Source organism: Delphinapterus leucas, chromosome 11, assembly GCF_059928025.1.
Source record: "Delphinapterus leucas isolate spDelLeu-1000000601 "Yukka" chromosome 11, BTC_Dleu_Yukka2, whole genome shotgun sequence".
Taxonomy (NCBI): domain Eukaryota; kingdom Metazoa; phylum Chordata; class Mammalia; order Artiodactyla; family Monodontidae; genus Delphinapterus; species Delphinapterus leucas.
In genome coordinates this window covers 46,893,174-46,920,354 of record NC_143139.1, presented here as the reverse complement: position 1 = coordinate 46,920,354, position 27,181 = coordinate 46,893,174, and the positions used below count along the sequence as shown (strand labels likewise).

Genomic DNA, 27,181 nt, shown 5'->3' with positions numbered 1-27,181 from the left:
ATTCACCATTTAAGGGACCAACTGAGAAAACGAAGCTTGCTCCGTCAGTTAAAAAAAACATTCTATTACACACTGAGACTTAGTGTGCAGTCGTTTCCCAACACATTTCCTGCACACTTTGATCCAAATAGTTGAGAAAGCCTCGAACAAACAAGGATGACCTCTCAGACAATGAGAGTCCATTCAGTGGCTTATTATGCAATCCAGCACTATCATGCCATCTATTGAGAAACTTGGCTCTTCAAAAGGTTCCCAAAAATCTGTTAAAACAAGCCAGTGAACCTTATAACAACCTAGTAGCCTTAATGCCAAACATTTAATACCTGACACTAGCTACCATGAATTATTTCTATGCATGTGCTTACACAGAATAAATAATGCGGGACAAGGCAAACGACTCTTCAAAAGATCCTCAACTATCCTGTCCCCCAGGCAAAGTCCGTGAGGGATTCCCTGCCAGATTTAGAGTTGTAGGCAGGAAAGGAGGCTCACTCTTCCCTTGTTTGTTTCTCCTCCTGTCCCTCCGCGCTTCATTTTTTCTATAAGCAGCTGTTCAGGACTATCACCTGCCAGGCACTGCACTGAGAAGAGAGGACACGACAGACAAAGTCCCTGCCCTCGTTCAGCTTCGTGCAGCATAAGCCGTACTACTCAGTGGTTAAAATCAGACAGCCTGCCTGGGTGCTTGCCCCAACTCAACCACTTGCTAGCTGTGCAAATTGAGCAAATTTCTTAACTCTCTGTACCTCAATTGCTCTTCTATAAATGTGGATATTGACAGACCTACCTCAGGATTGTTAAGGAGATAAAAGGAGTTAATAGACAGTGGTAGCACAGTGCCCAGAACATGGTAGCATTACAGAGATGTTGTTATAGTTACTATACTCTTGGGCTTCTCAGAGTGAGTGGATTAGTCTGTCCAAAGTGCAGAAAAAACTTGCTGCTCAGTCTCTCAAAAAAATGGAAATCAATTCATTAGCAAAGACCTTCTTCAGGGAAGGGATGTCCTGCCCTCATAACAAGAGAAAATCCTCCATTACCTGTTTATACTGGGTCACTCTCAATGGGCAAATGGATGGGGCTGAACACACAGGTTTCTGAGGCAAGGTACCCTTCTCAAATTTGCCTTTTAGCACACCTTAATTTCTTGAAATTGCTACATCCCTTTCAAATTATTTGAGATATATGCTTCTTCCACTGAGAGGAAACTGACTGATGGCAAAGAGGACAGGAGGAAGATTATCCTACATGACTAGACGTTGAGTTTTTGGAGAGCAGGATTCCAACCTCCTTCATCTTGGAAACCACAGTACAGTGTCTGGGGTGATCTTAGGGGTTCAGAAATAGCTAGTTTATTTATTAGGTATTTTCCGTATACTTTATTCCTCACCATAGCACTTCAGGGTGGATACCACGAATCCCATTTTATGAATAAGAAAAACTGACAATGAGATTGTTAAATAATTATCCAATTTTACAAAAGTGCGGAACTGAGCTTGAAATCTAGGTCTAACTCTAAAGTTAATTACCTTTTCCCATGTGAATGTCTCAAAAGCATGTTTGATAAATGAATACAGAATGAAAAGCAATTGCAGGAGACTTCTTTTACTTTAGATACATGAACCAGGAATATAACTCTGGATAAAGTATATTTCTTCAAGTCTCTTTGCCCTCTTTCCCTTCAGGAGGGCTCAAGGCCAAAGATATCAGCCAGATATTATAGAAGAGTAAATGCATGTCTAGAAATAAACTGAGCATTTAAAGGAAGGTGAACTAACTAGGACACTGGGGAAAACGTGTTAAAATTTCAGATCGCTTACCATTATTAAAACAGTCCGGGCGGGGGTGGGGGGAGCAGTACTTAATTGCAAACTGTTGCTATGAATTTTGCGAAAACTAATTTCTGACTTTATGAATTGTTATGCAACACACTGAGTTGCTTACGGTAATCCTTCCCTTTTACTGAGATCATTCAGGCCAGCTGACTTAGACTGCTTCAAATGCACTGTGGTCAGAGGCAGAAAGTGGAGCTAGGATTGCCTCACCAGGGCCAAATAAGGGTCACCTTGTTCAACCCTCATCATTCTCCGCAGCCACCACCCAGCTCTGATTTTTCAGCCACGCTCCCCCAAATGCACACGTAGTTCTTGAGGTTTCAATGACACAGCACATTCAAGCCGACGTGTCTGTTGAAAGTTTGCAGCCCTCCCGAGTTCCCAGTTTGGATTTAGTCATAAAGCATGAGGTGCCAGTAAACGGCGCCTAGTGCCCACTGTTTCCAGGCTTTTTCACATCACCCTCACCACTGCCCGTGGTTTTATTCCTCTGCTGCGTCCCTTAACAGACCCAAGAAAGGAGGACACGAAATATTAGCTTTCGTACTACTACCCCACTCAGTACTATTTCAGGAAGGAGAGGCAGAGGGAAACCGCACATTTCCTCTCCCGTGTGTGTGTGTGTGTGTGTGTGTGTGTAATTTTAACATCCCTGACGTAGACCACAAAATTCCCTCCCCAGCCCTGCCAAGGCAGTCTGCAATCCCGTTTCGCGGAAGTAAGGGAGAAAATGGGGGTGGAGGGAGCAGCTGCCAAGCAGCATCCGCCCGAAAGAGGAACCTCGCCAGCCTCCCGTGCTACCTGGCCGGGCCTGGCAACCCCAGCGCGGCGCAGCAGCTCACGCAGGAAACCCAGCGTGAGCCCGGGAGGCGCAGGCCCTCCTCTGCCCTCGTCAAGTCACACTCCTTTTCTGCCCCCGGCTGGCCTCGCCCCCGCCACGCTACCTGTGGACCGAAAAAGAACAAAACTCGAACCCCCTATTGCGTCCTCTCCTTCCAGCCTCTCCGAGCCCCCACCATCTGCTAAAAGAGAAGATGCTCCGTACACACACTCTCACCAACCCCCCATCCCCAGTTCCTGCGGCCGAGGCCACCCCGGGGTGCTGGCGGGCCAGGGGCGGGGTGCTGCTGAGAAGCGCAAGCGGCACACGCCAGGCGGGAACCTGCCGGAGGGACTCGTGAGGTAAGGATGGGGGGAGCACCGCGCCGGCAGAGCCTCTACGCAGAAGCTCGGAGCTTTGGCGTCGCCTGGCCGGAAGCACGCGGGCGCACGGAGCGCTCTCCGCCCCGGACCCCTCGGGCCCCCCTCTCCGACGCGCGCGCGCGCCCCGGGGCTGCACCCGGCTGAGGTCCGCGCTCCTGTGACGCGAACTCTCCTCCGGTAGCCGCCTGGGAGAATTTTGTCTATATAAGGGCTCGCCGGCTAACGGCTTTGGCGTGCGTGTCACACGTTGGCCATTATTTACACACACGCGTGCGGTTCCCCGGGCAGCTCGAGTGACGGATGAGCGCTCGCCTTCCTCTCCGCTGGCGCCCAGTCCTCTGCTCCTTTCCTCCCGGGGTGTAACTTACTTTACCTGGTCTCCGGCACAGGGTGGGCGCTGCAGCGATCCGTCCCCCGCCGGCCGCCGCCGGTTCGCCTCGCTGTCACCGGGTGAATGGAATTATTTTTTTATTTATGTCCCCGGACGAGTCCTCGTCCGCCTCAGCCGGAGGAGGTGGAAGAGGAGGAGGTGGAGGCGGCGGGGAGGGCAGGCGAGGCGGCTGAGCTCCCTTGTGGATGCCCGGGAGCGCGCGCCGCGCCGCGGGGGGAGGCGGAGGGCGGGGGGACGGGGGAGGGGGATGCGGGGAGGAGGAGGGTGGCCGCGAGCTCCCGCGGCTCCGCCCGAGTCCGGGGGCCGCGAGTGGGGGCCGGCCGCCGCCCAGTGACTCCAGGCGGACTGAGCATGCTCCAGGCCACTGTCAACGCTGTAGACGCTCTCTCTGTGGCTCGGGGCGCTCCACTTCGGATTTTAGTTTTGACCCTGAGAGAAAGACACAAGTCTGGTAGAACTGTTGCTCCAGATCAGTTGGAACACGCTTTACCCGAAGTACTTTGGCACCTAACCTAGGAGCCAGGTGTGTGGTAGCTCTGTTTAGTTACCGCAGGGAGTGGTGCAACCTAGGGGTGAGGAAAGCCATGCAAAAGGCGAGGAACCTGGCCGAAGGCAGGGAGAAGAGAAGAGTCTCATTTGAGCTTGCAGGCAAAGTGCTGGGCCTTTTTTCACTGGAGGTCTTTGGAGGGGGGCGCCCAGGGCAGGGAGGCGGGAGGGGCGACTTCAGTGTTGGAGATTAGGCTTGCCAACCAAATCCCTCACACTAAAGGAAAAATAAAATTTACGCCCCGGGGGTGGAGGCGTAGCGCAAGAACTTGAAAATAGGAAAGAAGGTCACTTATAAATGAATCAGTTTTAGTTTCTCAAATTATTTAATTCTTCAAAATAGGATTTAGTTATTTGACAATACATAGTGCTAGGGATAATGGTAATACCAGTCTTGGTTTGGTTTCTTCTACCTTTACATTTCCCCGCTGTCTAGAACATGTTTTGGGGGAAGTTGGAAAGAAGAAGGGCTGGAAATGAACATTTACCTTGGTTCCTCTAATGTTTTTAAAGTTGAAGTACTACTTAGAGGAAAAGAAACAATCCAGGAGAAAAAAGGGGGGGCTTAGACTTGAGAATTCATATTCCAGCTTTTCTGTCCATTTAACTGACCCACCCCCCTTTCCTGCTCCAAAAAAGTGAAAAAGATAAGATGTTGCATTAACCTTAGATAAAAATATAACTTCTTAGAAGCTTTTCTTGTTTGTTCTAGAAATTAAATCATTTCTAAAAAGCCAAGGTAATTTAGTTGAAATAAGTGGAATTTTGAAGTCCAAGGGACAAAGAATCAAAATGGCAATATGGTAGTAATAATCATTATAATTACTTATTTATCAAGTGCTTATCATTGTCAGGCACTTTCTAAGTACTTATATGGATTTTCTCAATTAATACAGTAGCCGTATGAGATTTGTTGACTGGAAAAAATGCACAACATGAGAGCTGTGAGCTGTTTTATTTGGGGCAAAATGAAGTCTATAGCCCAGGAAACAGCGTTTCAGAAAGCTCGGAGAAAGCGCTCTGAAGAGGCGGGGGGAAGGTCAGCATATATGTGATTTTGGTGAAGGCGGGGTACATGCAATCAAGCACACATTTTTGCAGAAGGTTTCTGCTAGTCGTGAGGAGCAGACGTCACCATAAAAGACTTTAGTGCTTTTCTAGATACGAGGAGATGCAAAAATCAGGCTCATAAAACCTTCTCCTGAAAATATCTATCTGAAGGTCTGTTCTGCCAGTTTTTCCCAGAGCACAGAGTGCCTCATTCCTGATCTCCACCCTGAACTCCTTTCAGGGGGTGTTGAAGGTCAGCAGCTGCAGCAAGCAGCTCACGATTCAATCTTGTAGAGGTAGGTGGCAAGCGACCATTTGTAGCTGGTAGATTATTCACATTTTACAAATTTGGAAACAAATTAAGTATTTGGCTGAATTCACATTGCCTTACTTCTGCCACAGCTAGTCTGTAGGCTTGAATTTTAGTTTCTGCAGTTACAAAATAGTAATAATATCAACTTTTTATTGCTGTCAGAAGATCTAGGTGAAATGATATATGTGAAGTTGATGGTAGATAATATGAGATGAATAAATGGTGGCCATTATTAGTAACATCAGAAAGTTTGGAAGACGCTATTACAGAGAAAGGGGTAGTTTGGAAACTAAGGAACGAAGACAGAAACTCCAGGAAGAACTTTAGACTTCTTTTAAGGAAGAAATCTGTAAATTGACACTTGTATAAGATATAATAGACTTTTGATAATGATGGAATGTCTAGCAGTGACTATAAATGCTTCATTTTCATTACAAAAAAGAATGTTAAATTTTAAAAAGAAACAACATTAAGATACACACTTCAAAGTCATGTTCTTGAGTGTTCGCTACTGACATTTTTCTCATTCATACATCATTTTTATTTTACTTCAAAGAAGAGAAAGAAGGAGAAAGACCATATATTTCCTGAATTTTGACCCTACTCTCCCTTTTCCTTCTCTTTGATTTTTCTTTTTTGTCCTATATTTCTTTTTCGTCCTGTATTTTTCACAACCTCATATTCTTGGCCTATTTAACCTATTTACAAACTCCTAAACATCACTACCCATAGTATTATATCAAGAACTGTAGCAAGTTGTCTTTTTAAGTCTTGTTTTTCCAACAATTAAAACTCTGGATCTAATTTATCTACTGCCCCAGTATTAGTATTTGGGTGTTCATTTCTAAATTGCCTTGTTGCTATGGCTAGGCATGCTATGTAAATATTTGCTTGGCTTAGAAAGGAATCTGAAAAGAGAATTAGGTGGGAATAAATCCAGTCAATTTCTCCTATGACTTGCAGTCTTAATATTCTTCAGAAATTGAGGGAAAAAATACAATTTAGGGGAAAAGCAAATCATATGATCAGAACTTGAAATTTTTATGGTAAAATTTCTGCCTTGATTTCTACTCATAGATGAAATAACAATGGGAGAAACAAAAGATAGCAATATACTAAATATTCCAGCAACTCTTGTTCCATAAATAAGTGAACTAGTGAATATATACATAACATACAAATTAGTAAATCCCAAACTTATATTACACACCCACAGCCTCATTTCCAGTTTCTCTGTCCCTTCATTCCTCAGCCATGCCATGTCTTTTCTCATTCCCCACCCTCTTTTCTGTATTAAACGTGTCCTTCAAGGCCCAGCATAAATGTCATCACCTCTGTAGCATTTCAAGGATTCCTTCAATAAGAATTAATTCCCATGTTCCTATAGTACATGGTGTATGTCTGTATTTGGGGGATTTTCTTCTGCTTCACAGTATGGCAATATTGTAATTTTTTTTGTCTCCCCTATCTTTTAGGCTGTTGGAGCGTAGCGATGACGTTTTACTCCTCCCTGTAGTCTTCCAGCATCCAGCACAAATTCCTGTAGATAGAAAATAATCAATAATGTTTGCCCAAGGGAGGAAAGAGATGACAGTGTGAGTTTTTTGCAACAGATATGTAGTAGAGGCTGCTGGCACTAATAGTATCCATGATCTGCATGTCACTACATTTCCTGGCTTCTCTTACAGTTATATTGGGGCCATGTGACAATTCTAACTAATAGAGTATGAATGAAAGCAACTTACGTTATTTCTGGCTGAAGGGCGTTAAGAACCAGTAATTCTCCTTTATCCCTGCCTTTCCCTGCTCTAATAGCCTCATGTTTCATATGGAGTCACTATAACATGGAGTCACTAAAAGATAAAGAAAGGCTGCTTGTCTTGCACTGGACTCTGTGTGAGCAAGAAACTGTTATTGTGTTTAGCCACTGAGATTTCAGAATTTATTTGTCATGAGAACATAGCCTAGCCTATTCTGACCAATACAAGATGTTATTTAATAAGATTATAAATCATAATGGCATAACAACCCAATGAAACATTGAGCTTACGAGAATGCTCTAATGTGTTCTTAAGTCAAGGCTAAAAATACATATCCTCACAACCCGAACTTAACATATAACAGCCTTTTCTTGGCAAGACTCTGTGAGACCAAAGCAGGGGTATGTGTGTGTGTGTGTGTTAACTACACACAATAGATTGGTTTTAACTAAGGACAAAAGACCAAATGTCCCAGTATTCCCCTCAGCCTGAGTGAAAATGAACGTGCACCTGCCATCCAGCATCTAGTGGCAGATTGTAGCTGGCTAGAAGCTGTGAATATGATTGCTCTGACCTGGTTTCGTACAATATACAAAATATGAAAGACATCACTCCACTGCTTCTAGATTTATATCTTGAGTGCATCTGTATCAGCTACTTTGGAAATCTCTTCTATGGAAGCCTCCCATAGAATTGAGGAGAATGCAAACCTAGTCTCAGTTTTCAAAGAATAAAAAAAGGGAAAAACAATCATGTTGGACATGGTTGTATGGGGTGCCTTTCAATAACTGTACAAGAGCCCAGAGAGGTCTTTTGTCAAAAGAAATGACTCTTGAGGCTCCAAAAATCTCTCCGTGGATTCTGCATTTAAAGTCCTGTCCACTAGGATTTTTCTAATTTTACAATTTATTTAATGTTATCCATAAAGTAAGCTTAATGAATTCTAATTATAAACCTAATTATAGATGCCTTCATCTGAATATGTTAATTATTCTGAAAGCATATAAAATTAAAAACTTGGATTAAAAATTATTACAATAAACTTTCCTAGCAGGGTCTTGTAAATAATGGCTTATAAGCATTTAATATTTAATGACTTTTATCAAATGAATGAATGATGAATGAATATGGTACCAAGGAACCTAGGTTGCAGTGCCTTTTCCTGTACATGTGGTCTTAGGTGGGTCTATTAACTTTAGCTTCACTTTTTAGAACTCCCTGGTACTTTCAGGCACTTCAAGGGCACAAAGATTTACAGATATTATGCACACTGTTAACAAATGAAGAAAATATTTATGTATGTTGAGGGTTTTTTTTCTAATTAACCAAAAATAACTGTTTACTGTGAATATTTTGGAGAGTAGTTTTGATCAAGATGCATAAGAATGCGACCACAAAGTTACCTGCTTAACTTGTAACCAGGTGTAACTTGCCCTGTGCCTGAACTGTCCTTGAAGGGTTAGTCATTGTTTGCATTTACATAATGCCTCGTAGGTCACAAGATAGTTTCAGGCTAAAATACTCTCAGCTGCCAGCTTCTCAGTAAGCTAGATTTTCAACTGCCCTTACTTTGTTTTATTTGCCTAAAGTTAGAGCCATTTTGCCATTTTGTCTTCCATTCAGAGGCTCTTTTGCTGATTTGCATCTGCCAGGCATTGACTCAAACTGCTTATTTATTTTCTGCTGTTTCGCTGTATAATTCTAATTGATTTCTTAATGTTGGTTCATTTTTCTGGGAGTTTGTTGATTGTGATCTTGAATTATCACTTGTTATAAATTTTTTTCCCAACAAATAATCTGTATAACATTTGTTATATGAAATGTGATGTAGGTTTCAAATCCAGCCCTGTGGTTTGTGCTGGAGCCTAGCAATGTAGGTGGTCACCTGAAGTTTATTGATTCTGTATTTTTTTTTCCTTGATTCACCAGAATTTCATTTCTCAATGCATGTCCTGAGTCACGGAATTCAATCTTCATGAGTTTTATTCATTAGACGTATTTATTAAGCAACTATTACACGATAGTCAGTGTGATAAGCTTTTGGGATGTAAGTAGTGGTTCTCTCAAGCAGACTATACACTATTTCTTTAATTTTCGTACTTATTATGATACTAATAATTTTTTTCAATCTGAACTGGAATTTCAGTCTGAACTGGAATTGACTATACTAGTTACAGTATTGAGTTGAAGGGTTATCCAGAGATTCAGAAACATGTTTCAAAAAGACATGTAGAGTTTTTCCCTCGGAAGCCTTTATGAAGGAGAATGAGCTTTCTTCCATGATGCCAAAGACTTCAAACAACAACTGTGGATTTCTCTGTCAATATACCAGCTTTATTTTATTTTAGATAAACTTTATTGACATATAAGTTACATTAAAATGCATGCATTTTAAGTGTACAGTTTGGTGAATTCTGACAAATTATTATATCCATTTAATCACCACTCTAATCAAGATATAGAGCATTTCCATCATCCCAGAAAGTTCCCTCATGCCATTTTTATTCAGTCCTCCCTGAAGCCCGGGCAATGGCTAATCTGGTTTTTATCATCATAGACCAGTTGGTTTTCTGTACTCTAAAATGGTATGTGAATAGAATGACATCATATGTATTCTTTTTTATTTGGCTTCTTTTATTCTGCATATTTATCTTTAATTCATCCATGTAGGTGTGTGTATGCATCAGTAGTCCTTCCTCTCCTTGTTGGTTAGCATTCTGCTGTGTGGAAATGCCACAATTTTTTTTATCAATTCACATGTTGAGGATATTTGGATTTTTATTATTTAAATACCTCTATGAATATTTAAATAAAAATATTTCTGTGGACATGTGTTATCATATCAAGTTTGATTTTTAATACATAAAATTAAAAATGTGTTAAAAAAGCAATACAATGTCTGAAATTAGTATTTCAGGTACTAGGCGTCTGAATAACTGGATATAGGCCTAGTTGGGCACTTTACTAATGCACTACTTTGGCAAAGACACAAATATGTTTAAAATTTACTTTCTTTGTAAGTAAAAAACTTGATTTGATTATTAAGAAGAGTCAACCAGATGATGTAATAAGTGGAATTGATTTCTAAATTGTAAAGCTTAACAAAAATGAAAGGTGGTATTATCATATACAAAATATGTACATATAAGGGCTTCCCTGGTGGCGCAGTGGTTGAGAGTCCGGCTGCCGATGCAGGGGACACGGGTTCGTGCCCCGGTCTGGGAAGATCCCACGTGCCGCGGAGCGGCTGGGCCCATGAGCTATGGCCGGTGAGCCTGTGCGCCCGGAGCCTGCGCGTCCAGAGCCTGTGCTCCGCAGCGGGAGAGGCCACAACAGTGAGAGGCCCGCGTACCGCAAAAAACAAACAAAAAAAAATTGCTAAACAACAAATGGACCTGCTTATAGTTTTCCTTAGAAAAGTCAGGTCTGATATAGAGAGAAAGAGGTAGGTGGTTTGTTGTTTGTTTCTTGGTTTTTTTTTTGTTTTGTCTTCTGCCTTTGAAAATTTAATTCCATGTGGTAGACACAGTTGTGTTTCTTAGACCCCAGATGCAGCCCAGATGCAGAGAACGGGGTTAGCAGGAAGCCTCCACATGTCATCAACTTCAAGTTCTGCCTTAGCTGCAGGAAGTCACATTGTCTGATGTCACCTCCTGTTTTGGATAGCCTGCATCTGGTGACCAAGGATGGCAGATGTATTAAAACCCAGTCATTCTGATTTCCTCTGCTGCCCAGTCATGCTAATTCCCCTTTCCCTTCTTACGTGTTGACTGCTAATAAATATGTTGCACCTTAAACTTCTCAGAGTCTGCTTTTAGGTAATCCAACCTTTGAAAGTTGGTACCAGGAAGGGTCTGAGAAAGCAGGTGTAACTACAGACTTTTAGACCTGCATTATTCATCACCTGGCTGGAGGACCCCAACACAGACAGCTTATGGAACAATGTGGTGGTTCATTTATTAAAACTTTTCAGCAATGTTGGAAGGCATACCAATGGAAGCTCTGCACTAGTGAAAGTGAAGTATCATATTTAGGTGTATGGAGTAACTGGTATCTTAAGGATTACGGGACTATACCCCCAAAGCAGCCACAAGACTTAGCCAGTGGAGCTGGTATAGTACTTGTGTCACTGGATACTAAGAATGCTTAATCAAGGGGGTCAAAACTTAAAATTAGATAGGAAAGAGTTGATTAACTTGGCAGTGTTTCTCCTGATACGGGATTTAACACACTGGCAACTACCCCCAGGAGATGATGTGAACTCTCTACTAGAAAGCCTCCTAGAAAAACACAGAAAAAGCAGTAGCCCACAGGTCAGTGTGTTAGTCAGGTTCTCCAGAGAAGCAGTATGTGTCTCTCTCTATATATAGATGTAGATATGGATATAGACATAGATAGCTATAATTTTAAGAAATCTACTGATTTAAATGTTTGGCATTTAAAAAATACTTTCACAGCAACATCTAGACTGGCATTTGATCAAACAACTGGCTCCCATAGCCCAGTCAAGTTGACACACAGAATTAACCATCACGATGAGCAAAGCTGAAATGCCAGAATTTCCATGGCAGATGGTGAAGGAAATCATTAAAAGCTCAGGGAAGTGACTATGCAGGAATGTAGATGTTATATACTACCAAAAGACTCACCAATTATTATATTCTATAGGGAGACCCATAGAGCACAGTATTCAACAAGGCCATAAGGAATGTGCTGGTGCAAGGGGCACCAGCATCACTAGAATGTCCAGTGGTGGCTCTCCTCTGTAGTTTAGATAAGGCAGTTACAGAACTTGGCTCACTGATAACAATGGGGCTGATAAGGCCTCAAAACAATGTAATTCAGATAGCAGTGCTTAAGTACCAAAAATCAGCATACAAAGACTATTGCAATGGCTAATTAACTTGGTCTGGCATCCTAGGGGGGCTCATCCACAGAAAGCTATTCAGATGATTCATAGAACATGACATACAAAAGGGCATAATAGATGGACAGCTGACAAGGGCACTACTCATCTTGAGCCAGCAGAAGAAATCAAAGTTGGATCACTGGGTGGGGAGGCAGAGGGAAGTCACCCGACTAAAAAAAAAATCATAAGTCTTTGCCCTGTTTCCAGACCTGAGCCAGTTTTTAAAACTGGGACACTTTGACTACAGAGATGGCTGGTTCTTAGGAGAAACAACCCTGCAACAACATGACAATTGTATTTGAATGATTCCCCAGGTCTTTCCCCAAAGGAAAGCGGGAAAGGGGAAACCTAGATATTATGCAGACTGAAGGACAGAGTGAATGAGTGGACGTTGACAACTAAAAACCCAAAGTAACATCATGCCCCTTCCTAGAATTTGGACACGTGAGCTCCAGATAATAAATGGAGTATTGCCCAGATCCAGCGTATTGTGAGTTCAATAAGTTAATGGATTCATTCAGTGGTCATTTCTGATCCAAGATTTTAACATTGGACAGTTGGAGCAACTCCCACATTGGATCCTCGGTCTTTGAGGTAAAGAGAAGACTCTAATTGAATATCAGTTGTGGCTCCATGCCCAACTGCCATGAGAGGGGCTGTCGTTTGTCTCACTGACCTCCCACTTCTAAGAGATGCCTCAGGGGAGAGACCCAGCAGAATCCTGCTCGACTAGGAGCTGCTACTTGAACAAATATGGAGAAGTACATGCCAGTGGTACAAAGGGTGAACTGTGACAGATGTGAAGATTATACCACCCAGGTGCTCTTCAGAGACCGGCTTGCTGTGGGGATGCCATCACCAGACAGCCTCCCAGTGTCAGTTTCTTCAGAGTTGCCTCAGCTGCAGCAAACTGCTTCACCTGCACCTAAAGACTGATCAAGGCAGGGACGGGTGGAAAGGCCTGGCCATTTGGACCACTGGACATGTTAGGCAGCCTGAGGTTGGTGGATCTACCTGTTTACTGTCACATTTGGTTAAGGAAGGATCAATAGATGTCCATGGTAATCACCTGAGTTCTCTCTGGAGCTCCATCCTGAATTGGCCAAGTTTTTGTTGGGTCCATCACAACTGAATTTCTTGCTACCCAATCTTGCTTATCCCTTTTCCCCTTCTCTAATAAACACGTTACTCACTAAATGCAGTGGTGGCATTTACTTCTGGAGCACCTAACCTATGACATACCAGTTTATAAAGGCAAACTGGGCACAACCTTTTATTTCTGCCTCAGGATCCACATTCAAGACACAGAATTGTGTGAAATTCCTGCACATAAAGAATACACAGTCTCACCAAGCCAGCAATTGAAAAGTCAAGTTAATATGCAATTTCCCATCCCTTTCCTCTTTTGAAACTCTGGTCACCTCTTAATCCATATGCTATAATTTAAAATTGTTGTGAATTAAATCACTCACATAATTTTTTTTTTTACTTCTACTAGCATGCTCATCTTTCTAAGTGAATAATATTTGTTTTTAACTTTTTTTATTCAAGTTTAATGAAGTATAATTTACCTCCAGGAAAATTTACCCTTTTTAGGTAAATAGTCTTATGAATTTTGACAGACGTGTACAGTCCTGTAACTCACACCAGAATCAAGTCATCAGTCCACTTCTTGCATTCCCAGTCCCTGGCAACTACTGATTTGGGTTTTGGTTTTGTACCTTTTAACTGTTTTCTTTTCTTTTTTTTCTTTTTTTACTCACTCTGAAACTTTTCAACTCTTTGGTTATTCTGTATGTTTTCTAACTCTGTTAAAAGACTTCTTGTAACTTCTCACTTTTTGCATCCATTCTTCTCCCAAGAGAAGGATCATCTTTTTTTTTGCTGCACGCGGGCCTCTCACTGTTGGGGCCTCTCCCGTTGCGGAGCAACAGGCTCCGGACGCGCAGGCTCAGCAGCCATGTCTCACGGGCCCAGCCGCTCCGTGGCATGTGGGATCTCCCCGGACCGGGGGCACGAACCCGTGTCCCCTGCATCGGCAGGCAGACTCTCAACAACTGCGCCACCAGGGAAGCCCTGGGGTTTTATCTTTTTCCTTCGTCTGAAACATATTCCTTTTCTGTCTCATTTTGTCTAGATTTCTATTTTTATTTTTATGTGGAGGGTTAGTTATGTTTCTTAACCTTGGAGAAGTGGCCCTCTGTAGGTGATCTCCTATGTGTCCCAGCACCGCACTCCCCTCTCGTCTCCCAAGGGCCAGGGACCAGCTGGCCCCAGGGTAGGCTCTGATCTGCGTTTGCGGACTCTGATCTGCGTTTGCGGACTTGTTCCACAGGCTACCGGTTGGTAGTATTCTTGCTTCTGGTGTCTGCCCCCTGGTGGGTGAGGCTGGTCTAAGATGCTGGGCCGGCTTCGTGGAGGGAGGGGCCAGTGGGTGGAACTGAGTCTTGGCCCTCTGATGGGCAGGGCCGTGCCTAGGGGCGTGTCCAGAGGCAGCTGTGGGCTTTTTAGTCTTTAGGCAGCCAGTCAGCTGCTGGTTTGGGCTGTGTTCCTGTCGGTTGGTTGTTTAGCATGAGGCAGCCCAGCACCAGAGCCTACAGGCTGTTGGGTGAGGATAGGTCTTGTTGCCAAAATAGCGACTTCCAGAAGACCTCAAGCTGATGAATATTCCCCCAGTACCTCCACCACCAGTGTCATTGTTCCCACAGTGAGCCACAGCCGCCGCCACCCTGCCTCCTCGGAGACCCTCCAAGACCAGCAGGTAGGTCCAGCCCAGGCTTCTGTGAAGTCGCTTCTTTTGCCCTGAGACCTTGTGTGTGCCCTCCAAGAGCAGAGTATCTGTTTCTCCCAGCTCTGGGGGGCTCCTGCACTCAAGCCCCACTGGCCTTCAAAGCCAAATGCTCTGGGGGCTCCTCCTCCCAATGCCAGAACCCCAGGCTGGGGAACCTGACATGGGGCTCAGAACGCTCACTCCTGCAGGAGAGCTTCTGCGATATAATTGTTCTCCAGTTTGTGGGTCGACCAGCTGGGTGGTATGGGATTTGATTATATCGTAAATACACCCCCTCCTACCGTCTCGTTGGGTTTCTTTATGCCTTTGGAGGTAGAATATCTTTCTTGGTAGGTTCCAGTCTTTTTTACTGGTGGTTGTTCAGCAGTTAGTTGTGATTTGGCTGTGCTCATGAGAGCAGGTGAGCTCAAGTTCCTTTTACTCATTTTATCTTGATAAAATTTGCAACATTTTCCCTTTCTTTTGACACTTTATCCTCTTTCACCATCATGCCCGGAATTTTAGGCTGATTCCAATTCAGTGTCAACAGGCCAAACCCTCAGGAAACGGCTCCCTTGCATTTTCTGGAACATCTTCTACTCACCTGAAGGGCATTTCTGCTGCTGCCTGACATGATGTGCTAATCCCGCTTCCATATTACCTAGCTCTGGGGCTTTGTCTTCTGCCTTTTCCAATCAGTCAAGCTAGCTCCTCCTTTCTCAGAGTTCATTGCTTTAAGGTTCTCAAAGATTCCCCACTTGAACTGAGTAATCACCTAGAGGCTCCAGGACTCATGAAATCAAATGAGTTTATGTTTCTATATCACCTACTTTCTTCCTATAAGTTTTAGATTTAAATGGCTTTCTGCTTCATTAAACAGCAAGTCCATTTAATAGGAAACATCCTTCCTACTAGAACTTGAACTGAAAAATTATGAAGGATAAAAAGTTTATTTTTATATAATAGGAACTAATCCTAATTCAAGACTTCATCAAGCTACACCTGGATGATTAAAATACTCTTCAAAATGATTGCCCTATCTCTAATGTTATTCCACCTTCAGCATTTTATCCTTTGCAAAGGCATCAGTATTATCTTTCTTCCTGTTAAAATCTTCCAATGAAAGTGAAGGATTAGAAAGAGAAGGTTAGAGAGAAACCACCTGTGCGACATTTTAAATGGTATGCAGATTCACTTAAAGCAATACCTCTGTTCCCCACCAAATGTAATACAAGAGCTTTTCTTTTGGGAAGCCCTTTCAAGGAAAAAATATAGACATACAATGTTTGCAATTCCATTATAGCAACAATTTGTAGTTCATATAATATTTTCCCAGCCAGCCAGAAATAAATATAATAGGAGAGTGTTACTTGGAGATTAGGGAAATCATATGTTCTTGTACCTTTCCATAGTCTGAGAAAAGAAGTTCAAGTATGCAATACTATTTGCCTTATTGAGTCATAACATCCTTCATTAAGTGTTTCCACATAAGAATCCAAGGAGGGCAATCTACAAAGTCTATAATTCAGGGCTGGATGAAAATAATTATCTGCTACTATTTCATAGAAAATATTTGGTTTTCTTGTTGCTATTAAGAACAACAAACAGCTCATAAACCCATTCATTCTCAGTCCCAACTGATTTAATTTGAACAATTATGCTTAATATTTCTTATTTTCGTTTTCTAAATTACAAATATAATTAGCCTTAATCTTGAGTTTTGATGTATTATTCCTTTTACAGATGGAAATGTTGCGATATTCTGGGTAAATTTTGAAACAAAACTGCCCCTTTGTCTTTCCTATCTGATATGATCTCATGAACATAATTTTTATATTTACAAGGATAAACTACTGGGTAATAGTTGACAGCTGTTCCTTACAATTTAAAACTTGAATGGATGACTAATCAACATACCTGAACGTAGAAATACTTGATTGCAATTATATTTTAAAACACTTCACCTGTGACTTAAAATAGTTACGGCCTCTTCTGTGCTTTTTACCAGCCAGATCTGTATGTAATCTCAAAAACAGAATCAATAATTCGACAAACATCTGCTGAGGGTTTATGTGCAATAAAAACGGAAACAATAGGTATTTCATGAGTGCTCACTATGTATCAGGAACTAGGTTGCAATGTTTATATTATCTATTTAATCTTCATAACAAACACAAGAGAAAGACTTTTTCTCCATTTTGCAAGCAAGGAGACGGAAACGTGAATTTTAGGACTGTGCTCAAGTCATACAGCAACTCAGTAACATCCACTCTACTCAAGTCTGTCTGATTCTAGGGTTTGTGCTGTACTATAGCCCAGCACGCTATAGTACTATGCTCTTTTAGGCCATAGGTACAAAGACGAATGAGAAGTGGTCCTTACCTCAGAGAATTTAGTATATAATCTAGTTAGAACATGTATATAAATAATTATAACTCAAGGTGGAAAGAAACGACCAACATAAGAGTCCAGGTTAAGCAGTATAGCAATTCAGGCTGGGAGTGGGAGGACGGTGGAGCAATTTCTGGTGGTTGAAAGAATCTAGGATGGCTTCTTGTGGGAGAGAAAAGTAGCAGAGCCCAGCACAGTAATTACAAGCATGAACTACTTGAATTCAAATCCAAGCTCTGCTACTTATTAGCTGCATGATCTTGGGTGTCTTGTAGGGGTTCGATTTCTTCATCTGCAAAATGTAGGTGATAACAATTGCTTTATGGGGTCAATTGTGAAAACTGGAAGAGCCAATATTTAGAAAGCAAGTAGAATCATGCCTGGCACATAATATTTGTCTATTTGTTTTAAAAAAATTTTTGAACAGGAACTTAAAAAACAGGAAGAAGATTTCCTTTTAACATGGAGAAAAATGAAATGAGGTAGGAATTAGCAATTTTTGTGAATTTAGAGCCTTCAAGTCACTATGGAAGTGATTTAAATTTTAAAGTAAAATTCTGTGACTCAGAGAGGTAATATTTGCATCTAAATTCATAGCACACATATGACAAAACTAGTTCAAATTCATAACATTTGGGTGATAAACAAAATCAACTCTGAAGTACCCTTTTCCTACCACTGCCTTTAAGCCTATTTCTTTCTTCATGTTCCTCTGGTCATTAGGTCCTGCCATTTGTAACTCCATAATCTCTCCTGAATCTACCTTCTCTTCTCATTTCCAACTGTCTCTGTCTTATTAAGGATTACCACTCCCTTTAATTATTCCCATAACACTCTCTCTTCCCCCCTACACACACTACCCTCCCCCTGTTTCATTTTCATTTTAAAGAATATATTTGAATCTTTCAGTTCACAGGCCATATATTCAACAGTCTCATGATACCAGTAGAACAAAATCCATGTTTAAAAAACAGAAGAACCTCTATGTCTAATCTCTCACAGAATGATCCTGGCTTTCTGAGGGGGAATCATTCCACTCACTCTGCACTTTCTTGGCAGTCCAGTTTATCTGTTGTGCCCGCTCTCTGCTATCTTGACTGTTTTTATAACATGACATAATCCACTTTTCTAGTAGTCTCAGAATTCTGGAAAACAGGACGGGATACACCTGTGAAGGACTTACTGCAAAATGAGAAAATGGACACAGTGATCACAGCCTCCACAGCTTAGATGAAAGACTAGAAACTTAAAAGGAGGTTTGTTAAAGGAAGACTTTGTAAAAGTAGAGAATACTTTTGTTTTCCCTTTTCTGGCCTTTTAATTGTACACTATGAGAGTTTTGGGGAGTACTTTTGGGAGGGCTGGACGTAGGTTCTCAAATACTTGGAAATGTATGTGGACTTAGAAACAGTGAAACCCATACCTACTTCCTGCCTGCAGGAGCCTGAAGCTGGAGCTGGTGAAGGAAACTTAGACAGCAGGGAAGAGAATGAAAGAGTGCTAATTTCTGAAGCCGTACATCCACCATTTGGTAAACCAAAGATACATAAGATCCCCCACAAGTCAATCAGATGCCAGGGAATGTACCTGGGCTTGAGTTGTCTCAAAGGGACCCCACTTAAGAAACTCTATGATGTAAATACCTCCAGGAGACGGAAGCTGAAGAAAGGTAGCAAGAAGTCAGCTGTGCATTTGCCCACATCAGGAAACAGTTCACACAGGGCTGGATTAAATAGCACTAACCAAGTAGAACTTTTGCCTACTTTCCTTCAATCCCTGCTCTGCTCCAGGCAGTGCAAATAGCAGGAATGTAAGTGAAGGAAAACCACATCAATTACTTCCTTGCCAGAACAGGTCCCCAGGCCAAAAAAGATAGGCCTACATTGAAGGACGAGAAGAAACTTTAACTTGAATGAGATGGATGTTTAATATAAGACAGAATCAGATTTCTTAATTCTTGAAAGTGGTGGCTAAATGTGGGATCTTCCAGAGATGTCCTTAACAGGGAGAGTAAATCTGACACGGTGTATTTGAAGAGAGAAGTAAGAAATATGAAACAATGTGTTGTTTGTCCCGTCACGTTTTGCTCATTTAATAAACCATTTGTTTATAGAATCCTTCCCAGCAGCATCTAAACTTGCTTTAAACTCTACCATTTAAAAAAAGAACCAGGGGGCTTCCCTGGTGGCGCAGTGGTTGAGAGTCCGCCTGCCGATGCAGGGGACATGGGTTCATGCCCCGGTCCGGGAAGATCCCACATGCCGCGGAGCGGCTGGGCCCGTGAGCCATGGCCGCTGAGCCTGCGCGTCCGGAGCCTGTGCTCCGCAACGGGAGAGGCCACAGCAGTGAGAGGCCTGCATACCGCAAAAAAAAAAAAAAAGTAGATTCAAATAAATAAAGAACCAAAGGAAAATACTCATTAGATCCTACTTTTCTCTACACAATGTTTAAACTTTTTTGCAATGCAAATCTTTGCAGAAGTTATTTGTCCTACCCGGGTCTACTACCTCTATCACCTCACCTCCAATTATTCCTCGATAATGTGTACTTCTCACTTCCCCTTTCCGGAAGCAAGTTTTGATAACCTTCATTTTCTAACTCCATTGGATATTGTTCAGCTGTTTTATTTGATATCTTACTAGAATGTGACACCTGTAAACTCTCTCCTTGAAACTCTCCCTTCCATGGCTTCCATTACAATGCCCTCTCCTGTTTTTCCTCCAACTTTGTTGCCAGATATTTTCAGTCTTCTTGTAAGATCATCTTCTACAATTAGATGTTGTCGTTTCTTATGGTTGTCCCTAGGCCATCATTTCATGTTATATATGCCTTTCTTCAGTAAACTTAGTAATATCTGCAAGTTTAGTTATCATCTATATGCCAGTAATTTCCCAATTTATTTTAAGCCTATATGCTAACAACTGACTTGATATTTCCGTTTCAGTATCTCAAATGCACTTCCAACTTCACATGTCCAGAGCTAAACCTGTGCTCTTTAGCCTCTAATCTGTGTCTCTCCCGAGGTTCCGTATTTCTTCAAATGGTAACACTATTCATTCAGTCCTATAAGCCACAAATAATTGTCTTCTCTAACATCTGCCTCTTGGTCAACCTCCGTAATCACTCTTTAATCTACACACTTTCTCTATCTCCAGTAGAATTTGCTCTATTTCATATTTTTCCTACGTCATGTCAATTCAAGTCCCCTGGCTGATCTCCACACTTCTACACTTGCCCTCCTCAGGCCTACTTTCCATATGAAAGCCAAAAGATTTTTTAAAACTATGATCAGGTTATGCACTACCCTGCATAAATCTCTTCATGGCTTCCAGTTCACTTAGAATATATATATATATATATATATATATATATTTAAAACTATTAGTATGTCTTTTGCACAGATGGCTAATTCCCTACCCAATGTCTATTCTCCCCGTTTTCCTTAATAACAGAACCCTATTTTATTTGGTGTGGTAGCAATATGCTCAGCTAAAAACTACAATTTCTAACCTTTCTTGCAACTAAGTGGTACTGTGTGATTAAATTCCTGCCAATAAAATGTAAATGGAAGTTTTTTAGTCTGGGTCTTTTGTGAAGGCTCCTTAATAGGGTGTAGACATTTTTGTTCTTTCCTCGTTCTTCCTTTATCTTACCTGGAATGTGGACCAGATGGCTGAGGCTTAAGAAGTCTTGTTGAATCATGAGATGACATGATAAGCATGATACCTAGGAATGTTGAGACACAAATATAGAAGATAACTGTCAGATCAGGGCAGGGCTTCCTACCTTTGTACTTTTTTTTTTTTTTAATGAGAGAAAATTAAACCTGTATCTTTTTTTGAGCTCTTATTGTTTCTGACAAGGGATACTATCAGCTAAGTGCAATTGCTAATTGCTACCATGATCCTACCCTACTCATTTAAAGTGGAATAATAATATGTCACCAAACTGGGACACTTAAGAGAGTGGAAAAGGACATTAATTACTAAGTATCATTATTAATTATTACTTATCTTAAACCTGGACTATTCTAGGCAACTGGGATATATGGTTATCCTATCTATAAAGTCCTATGTGGTATACCCTGCCTTCCCTCTTGCCACCTCCGTCATGCTCAGTACACATCATTGATTATCTTTCACTTCTTGGACCATGTCAAGTTCTTTCCTATCTTGAGTCTGTACTGCCTCATTGCGTAGTTTGCTTCCTTCATCCTCCAGCCAACTCATTCAGGTCTCAGCTCAAATATTGTCTCCTTACAGATCTAGACTAGTTTATTTTCCCTGTCCTACATGAATGTATCTTTCCTTCATAGTGCTTGTAGCACTGATCATATTAAACTATATGCTATGTGTTAATTTGATTAAATTCTTTCTTCTCCCTAGATGGTAGGTTCTTGAAGATACTGATGGTGTCATCATTTTTTTTTAAATCATTGGTATCTAACACAGAGCCTGACAGACACAGAATAATACATAATATATCTTGTGATTTTAACGAATGGTAGGTGGCATATTTCTATTCCCTGAATAATAATTTAGTATAGTCGCTCATATTTTCCCGGTGTTTTTGAAATAGCCCCCGTTTCATTGTGTAAATCCATGCTGTCATCTCTTCTCCATTCTCTGTTCACCTTGGTCATAAGAGATGTTACCAAGAGATAAAAAGATTCAAGAACACTTCATCACTGGATACTGGTAAACAGAGTAAATACCAGATGCTTAGAGTGGTTGACCTATATTTGAATGTGAATAAATTAAAGCAGGAAATTTGAAAATAATTCTGTAGCATCGACAATAAAATTGCAGTTTAATTTACTAAGTCTAGTCAAATGCATAAAACTAGTAGCCGCTTTATTTAAGGAAACTACAGGCATACCTCAGAGATACTGCAAATTTGATTCCAGACCACCGCAATAAAGCAAGTCACATGATTTTTTTGGTTTCCCGGTGCCTATAAAAGTTATGTTAACATATACTTATATGTCTATGAAGTGTGCATTGTGTCTAAAACACAGTGTATGTACCTTAATTAAAAAATACTTTATTGCTAAAAAACGCTAACCATAATCTGAGCCTTCAGCGAGTTGTAATTTTTCCTGGTGCGGTCTTACGTCAAAGTTGATGGCTGCTGACTGATCAGGGTGGTGGTTGCTGAAGGGTGGGGTGGCCGTGGCAGTTTCTTAAAATAAGACAGCAGTGGAGCTTGCCACATTGATTGACTGACTCTTCCTTTCGTGAACGATCTCTCTGTACCATGCAATGCTGTTTTTTTTAATATAAATTTATTTTATTTTTTTATTTTTGGCCATATTGGGTCTTTGTTGCTGCGTGCAGGCTTTCTCTTGTTGTGGCGAGCAGGGCCTACTCTTTGATGTGGTGCACGTGCTTCTCATTGCGGTGGCTTCTCTTGCTGTGGAGCACGGGCTCTAGGCACGCGGGCTTCAGTAGTTGTGGCATGCGGGCTCAGTAGTTGTGGCTCGCGGGCTCAGTAGTTGTGGAGCACGGGCTTAGTTGCTCCACGGCATATGGGATCTTCCTGGACCAGGGATTGGACCCATGTCCCCTGCATTGGCAGGTGGATTCTTAACCACTGCACCACCAGGGAAGTCCTGCAGTGCTATTTGATAACATTTTACTCAGAGTAGAATTTCTTTCAGAATTGGAGTCAATCCTCTCAAACCCTGCCACTGCTTTATCAACTAGGTTTATGTAATACTCTAAATCCTTTGTTGTCATTTCAGTAATCTTCACAGCATCTTCACCAGGAGAATATTCCATCTCAAGAAACCACTTTCTTTGCTCCTCTGTAATAAGCAACTCCTCATCTGTTCAAGTTTTATCATGAAATTGTAGCAATTCAGTCACATCTCAGACCTCACTTCTAATTCTAGTTCTCTTACTATTTCCACCAAATCTGCAGTTATTTCCTCTGCTGAAGTCTTGAACCCCTCAACATCATATGAGGGTTGGAATTAACTTCTTCCAAACTCCTGTTGCTAATGTTGCTATTTTGACCTCTTCCCATGAATCATAAATGTTCTTAATGGCATCTAGAATGGTGAACCTTTTCCTGAAAGTTTTCAGTTGACTTTGCCCAGATCCATCAAAGGAATCACTGTCTGTGGTTGCTATAGCCTTACAAAATGTATTTCTTAAACAGTATTACTTGCAAGTTGAAATGACTCCTTGACCCACGGGCTGCAGAATGGATGTTGTGCTAGGCAACACTAATCTCATTGTACATCTCCATCAGAATTCTTGGATGACCAGGTGTGTTGTCAGTGAGCAGGAATCTTTAGAAAGAAATCTTTTTTTGTGAGCAGTAGGTCTCAACAGTGGGCTTAAAATATTCAGTAAACCATGTTGTAAACAGATGTGCTGTTATCCAAGCTTTGTTGTTCCATTTACAGAGCACAGAGTAGATTTAGCATAATTCTTAAGGGCCCTAGGATTTCCAGAATGGTACATGAGCACTGGCTTCAATTTCAAGTCACCAGCTGCATTAGCCCTTAAGGAGAGTCAGTCTGTCCTTTGAAGCTTCGAAGCCAGGCATTTACTTTTCCTCTCTAGCTATGAAAGTCTTACATGGCATCTTTCTTCCAATATAAGGCTGTTCTGTCTACATTGAAACTATGTTGGTTAGTGTGGCTACCTTCATTAATTAACTTAGCTAGATCTACTGGATAACTTGCTGCAGCTTCTACATAAGCACTTGCTGCTTCATCTTGCACTTTTATGTTATGGAGGCAGCTTCTTTCCTTCCACCTCATGAACCAAACTCTGCTAGCTTCAGACTTTTTCTCTGCAGCTTCCTCACCTCTCTCAGACTTCATAGATTGGAAGAGAGTTAGGGCCTTGCTCTGGATGAGGCTTTGGTTTAAGAGAATGGTTTGAAGTTGTCGATCTTCTACCCAGACTACTTAAACTTTCTCCATATAGCAATAAGGCTGTTTCGCTTTCCTATCATTTGTATGTTTAGTGGAGGAGCACTTTTAATTTCCTCCAAGATCTTTTCCTTTGCATTCACAACTTGGCTAACTGTTTGGCACAAGAGGTCCAGCTTTCAGCCTACTCAGATTTCAACATGCCTTCCTCACTAAGCTTAGTAATTTCTAGCTTTTGATTTAAAGTGAGAGATGTGAGAATCTTCCTTTCACTTGAACACTTAGAGGCCGTTGTAAGGTTGTTAATTGGCCTAATTTCAATATTGTTGTGTCTCAGGGAACAGACAGGCCTTGAAGAGAGGGAGAGAGGCCAGGGAACAACTAGTCCATGGGTCAGGCAGAGCACATACATTTATTAAGCTTGCCATCTTATGTGGGCAGTTTGTGCCCCCCCCCACCAGAATGATTGTAATAGTAACAACAAAGATCACTGATCATCATAACAAATAAAATAATAATAAAAAGTTTAAATATTGCACGAATAACCAAAATTTGACACAGAGACACAAAGTGAGCGAATACTCTTAGAAAAATGGTGCTGATAGACTTGCTTAATGCAGGGTTGACACAAAAATTCAAATTGTCAAAACCTCAGTATTTGCAAAGCGCAATAAAATGTGATATTCCTGTATATATAATTACAATTTGGTTTTTGGCAACCAGTTTCTTTTCCATGTGGAATTTGCAAAAGTTCACAACTTACAAATTATATCTGTGTTTACTTGTTTTGTCTTATTTTGCTTTTTATTTTTTTTCTTGGTCTTCACCTGTATTCTTCTTAAGTGCCTCAAAATTGTTTATATTTTTACCTCAGCAAACCATTATCTGTGGTAATACTTCTGTCTTTTGTTTTATATTTTCCAGGAGACTTAGATATTCTAATCAAATACTCAATGTGCAATCATTTTCATTATACAAGAGTTTTCAGCTCTTATTATAAATTCTTATATTTTAACTTTAATTCTATATTTTACCTTTCTTTCTATTCATACCTCTGTTTGTCTCCTTGTTCAGTCACTGATAGGAATGCCATTCCTTTCCACTTGTACTGTTGACCTTCACATTCTCTTTTTTTTTCCCCCCAGCTGATTTTGCTGGTCCATCTTCAGTGATTTCTTGCATAGTAGGATGAACTCCTTATCTAATAGAAGAATTAAAATAAATCTCTTAGTGGTGTGTTCTATTCACTTCATTTTAAAATAGGGATTCTTAACATTTTTGGTGTCATGAACCATTTGGGCGTCTATTGAAACCTATGGAGCCCTTCTTTTTCAGGTTTAAATAAATAAAATTAAATGCATAGTGTTATTAAGGAAAAGTATTGTTTTGGAATATGTTTACCAAAATATTTAAAATCATCATACATTAATATATGTGCATGTGTTTGTTAACATATTGCATAGAATGGTATAGCATGGACCTGATAAGTGCCATATTCCAAAGTTGTTATGGTCTTAAAGATATTTTAATATATCTGTAATAACTCATATCTGATATGAGTAATTCTCCGATTTTATTAGTGTCAAAGCTGTAGGTACTACTGTAGTTTATGGTTTGAAGACAATGCTCACTTTCATCAGAGGTTAGTGAAAATTAAGTATGTATCTTTTGATCCAACTTTGATGACTCAGAAATTCTATACATGGATCCCATGGGGATCCAAGGACCTTTGGTTAATAATTAGAGCATGCTGAATTTATAGCGAGCAGCCATGCAAAAAAATGCATTCATTCCATAAATATTTATTGTACTCAATACTGATTGTTCTAAGGATTGAAGCCTATGATTGGTTCTTGAAGAGTCTGCAGTTTGGTGGAGATAGACACGTAAACAAAGTATAAAACTAGATTGTTATATGGTGTGTCAAAAATTCTGTAATTGTCGACTGGAAGAATTACGGAGTCATAGAGAATGTTAAGTGGGCAACTATATTATATATTCAGGCTTGTTTTTAATAAAGGAACTTTGGCAGCATTATAGAGAACAGAATTATGTGGAGACTGATGGTGATGATGACGGTGGTGGTGATGGTGATGGTGATCTCTGGGTATGCACAGAAGAAGGTTGAAAGTGTTCCTAAGGAGAAAAAAGAGCTAAGGAAATTTTCAAAATTTCTAATTGGATTACTACATGGATAGTCATGCTGTTTGCCAAAATCAGGCATGTAATTCTGTCTTAAGAAAGAAGTTATGCATTCCTTTTTGGAAATGGAAAATGGAAACTTCGGGTGGAAATGTCCAGCAGGCAAGTGGAACAAAAGAAAGAAATGAGGACTGTGGGAATCAATGATATGTAAGTGATTTAAATCACTAGAAAGGATAAGGAAAGCAGATAGACACAAAACAGAAGAGGCTTGAGGATGGAACCATGGAAAAGATGTACATTTAAGGAGTAGCAGAGGAGCAGAAACCCCTTAAATAAGGAATTCTCATGGAGGTAGGAGAAGATAGAGGTTGATTCCTTGGAAGATAAAGAAAATTTGTTCTTTGGCCCTGTTAAAAAAAATTCAACTAAGTAAATTTTAAAAATGTTATTGGCTTTATTCAATGATTCATAAATTGGGCAGCATTCCAATCTAGCAGATAGAAAGGAGCTATGAGGAGCTGTACAAAATGAAAGACTTCTATAGGCAGGAGGGAGCAGGAACAAAGAAGCTATACTATGCAAAAAAAGTTGGTTGCTTATTGCAAGGTTACCTTCCTTTGGGGCACAGCAAGGGGTCCATCAGGCAGATTAACTAACTTGTGCTCATCTGGTGATTCCTGATAGACAGTTTAACAGTCTGTTTCTGGGAGAACAGAAACTGTAATTAAGTTAAGTCTCAGTTTGGTGAGTTGAGGCTTAGCATAAACAGCTCCATTTTGAGCCTATTTTCTTGTTAACAGCCCTTTACTATTCACTTTACTATATCATTTCTTCTTTCATCCTCATTTAATGTTCACACTTTTTATTGTAAAAGGAAATTTAATATTGTATATAGTTACAATTATTTTCTCCTTCTTGAAGAAATGGATGGAAATACCACACACAGTTTGTATTAATTCCATATATCTATCTTTTAAAAATA

General features: G+C 40.8%; 2 protein-coding genes across 12 annotated transcripts in view; one reads left to right on the top strand and one right to left on the bottom strand.

The window, feature by feature from the left end:
- The window catches only part of SLC16A7 (solute carrier family 16 member 7), a 175,189-nt gene extending 171,564 nt beyond the window's left edge, over nt 1-3,625 (bottom strand). For 3 of the 6 annotated variants that reach the window (XM_089920958.1, XM_022571662.3, XM_022571660.3), the window contains exon 1: nt 3,412-3,624. The gene's annotated coding sequence lies outside the window, so the exon portion shown is untranslated. Of the gene's footprint in view, nt 1-3,406 lie in introns of all 6 variants that reach the window. The other 3 variants (XM_022571659.3, XM_022571661.3, XM_089920959.1) reach the window with 2 other exon arrangements.
- The window catches only part of LOC111173812 (uncharacterized), a 154,657-nt gene continuing 129,990 nt past the window's right edge, over nt 2,515-27,181 (top strand). For 2 of the 6 annotated variants that reach the window (XR_016394969.1, XM_089920961.1), the window contains exon 1: nt 2,515-3,017. Coding sequence is in view for 2 of the 6 variants with exons in the window: in XM_089920961.1 (XP_089777087.1) it covers nt 2,566-3,017 (452 nt within the window). In the remaining 4 variants the exon portion in view is untranslated. The remainder of the gene's footprint in view (nt 3,018-27,181) is intronic. The other 4 variants (XR_016394967.1, XR_016394968.1, XR_016394965.1 and 1 more) reach the window with 2 other exon arrangements.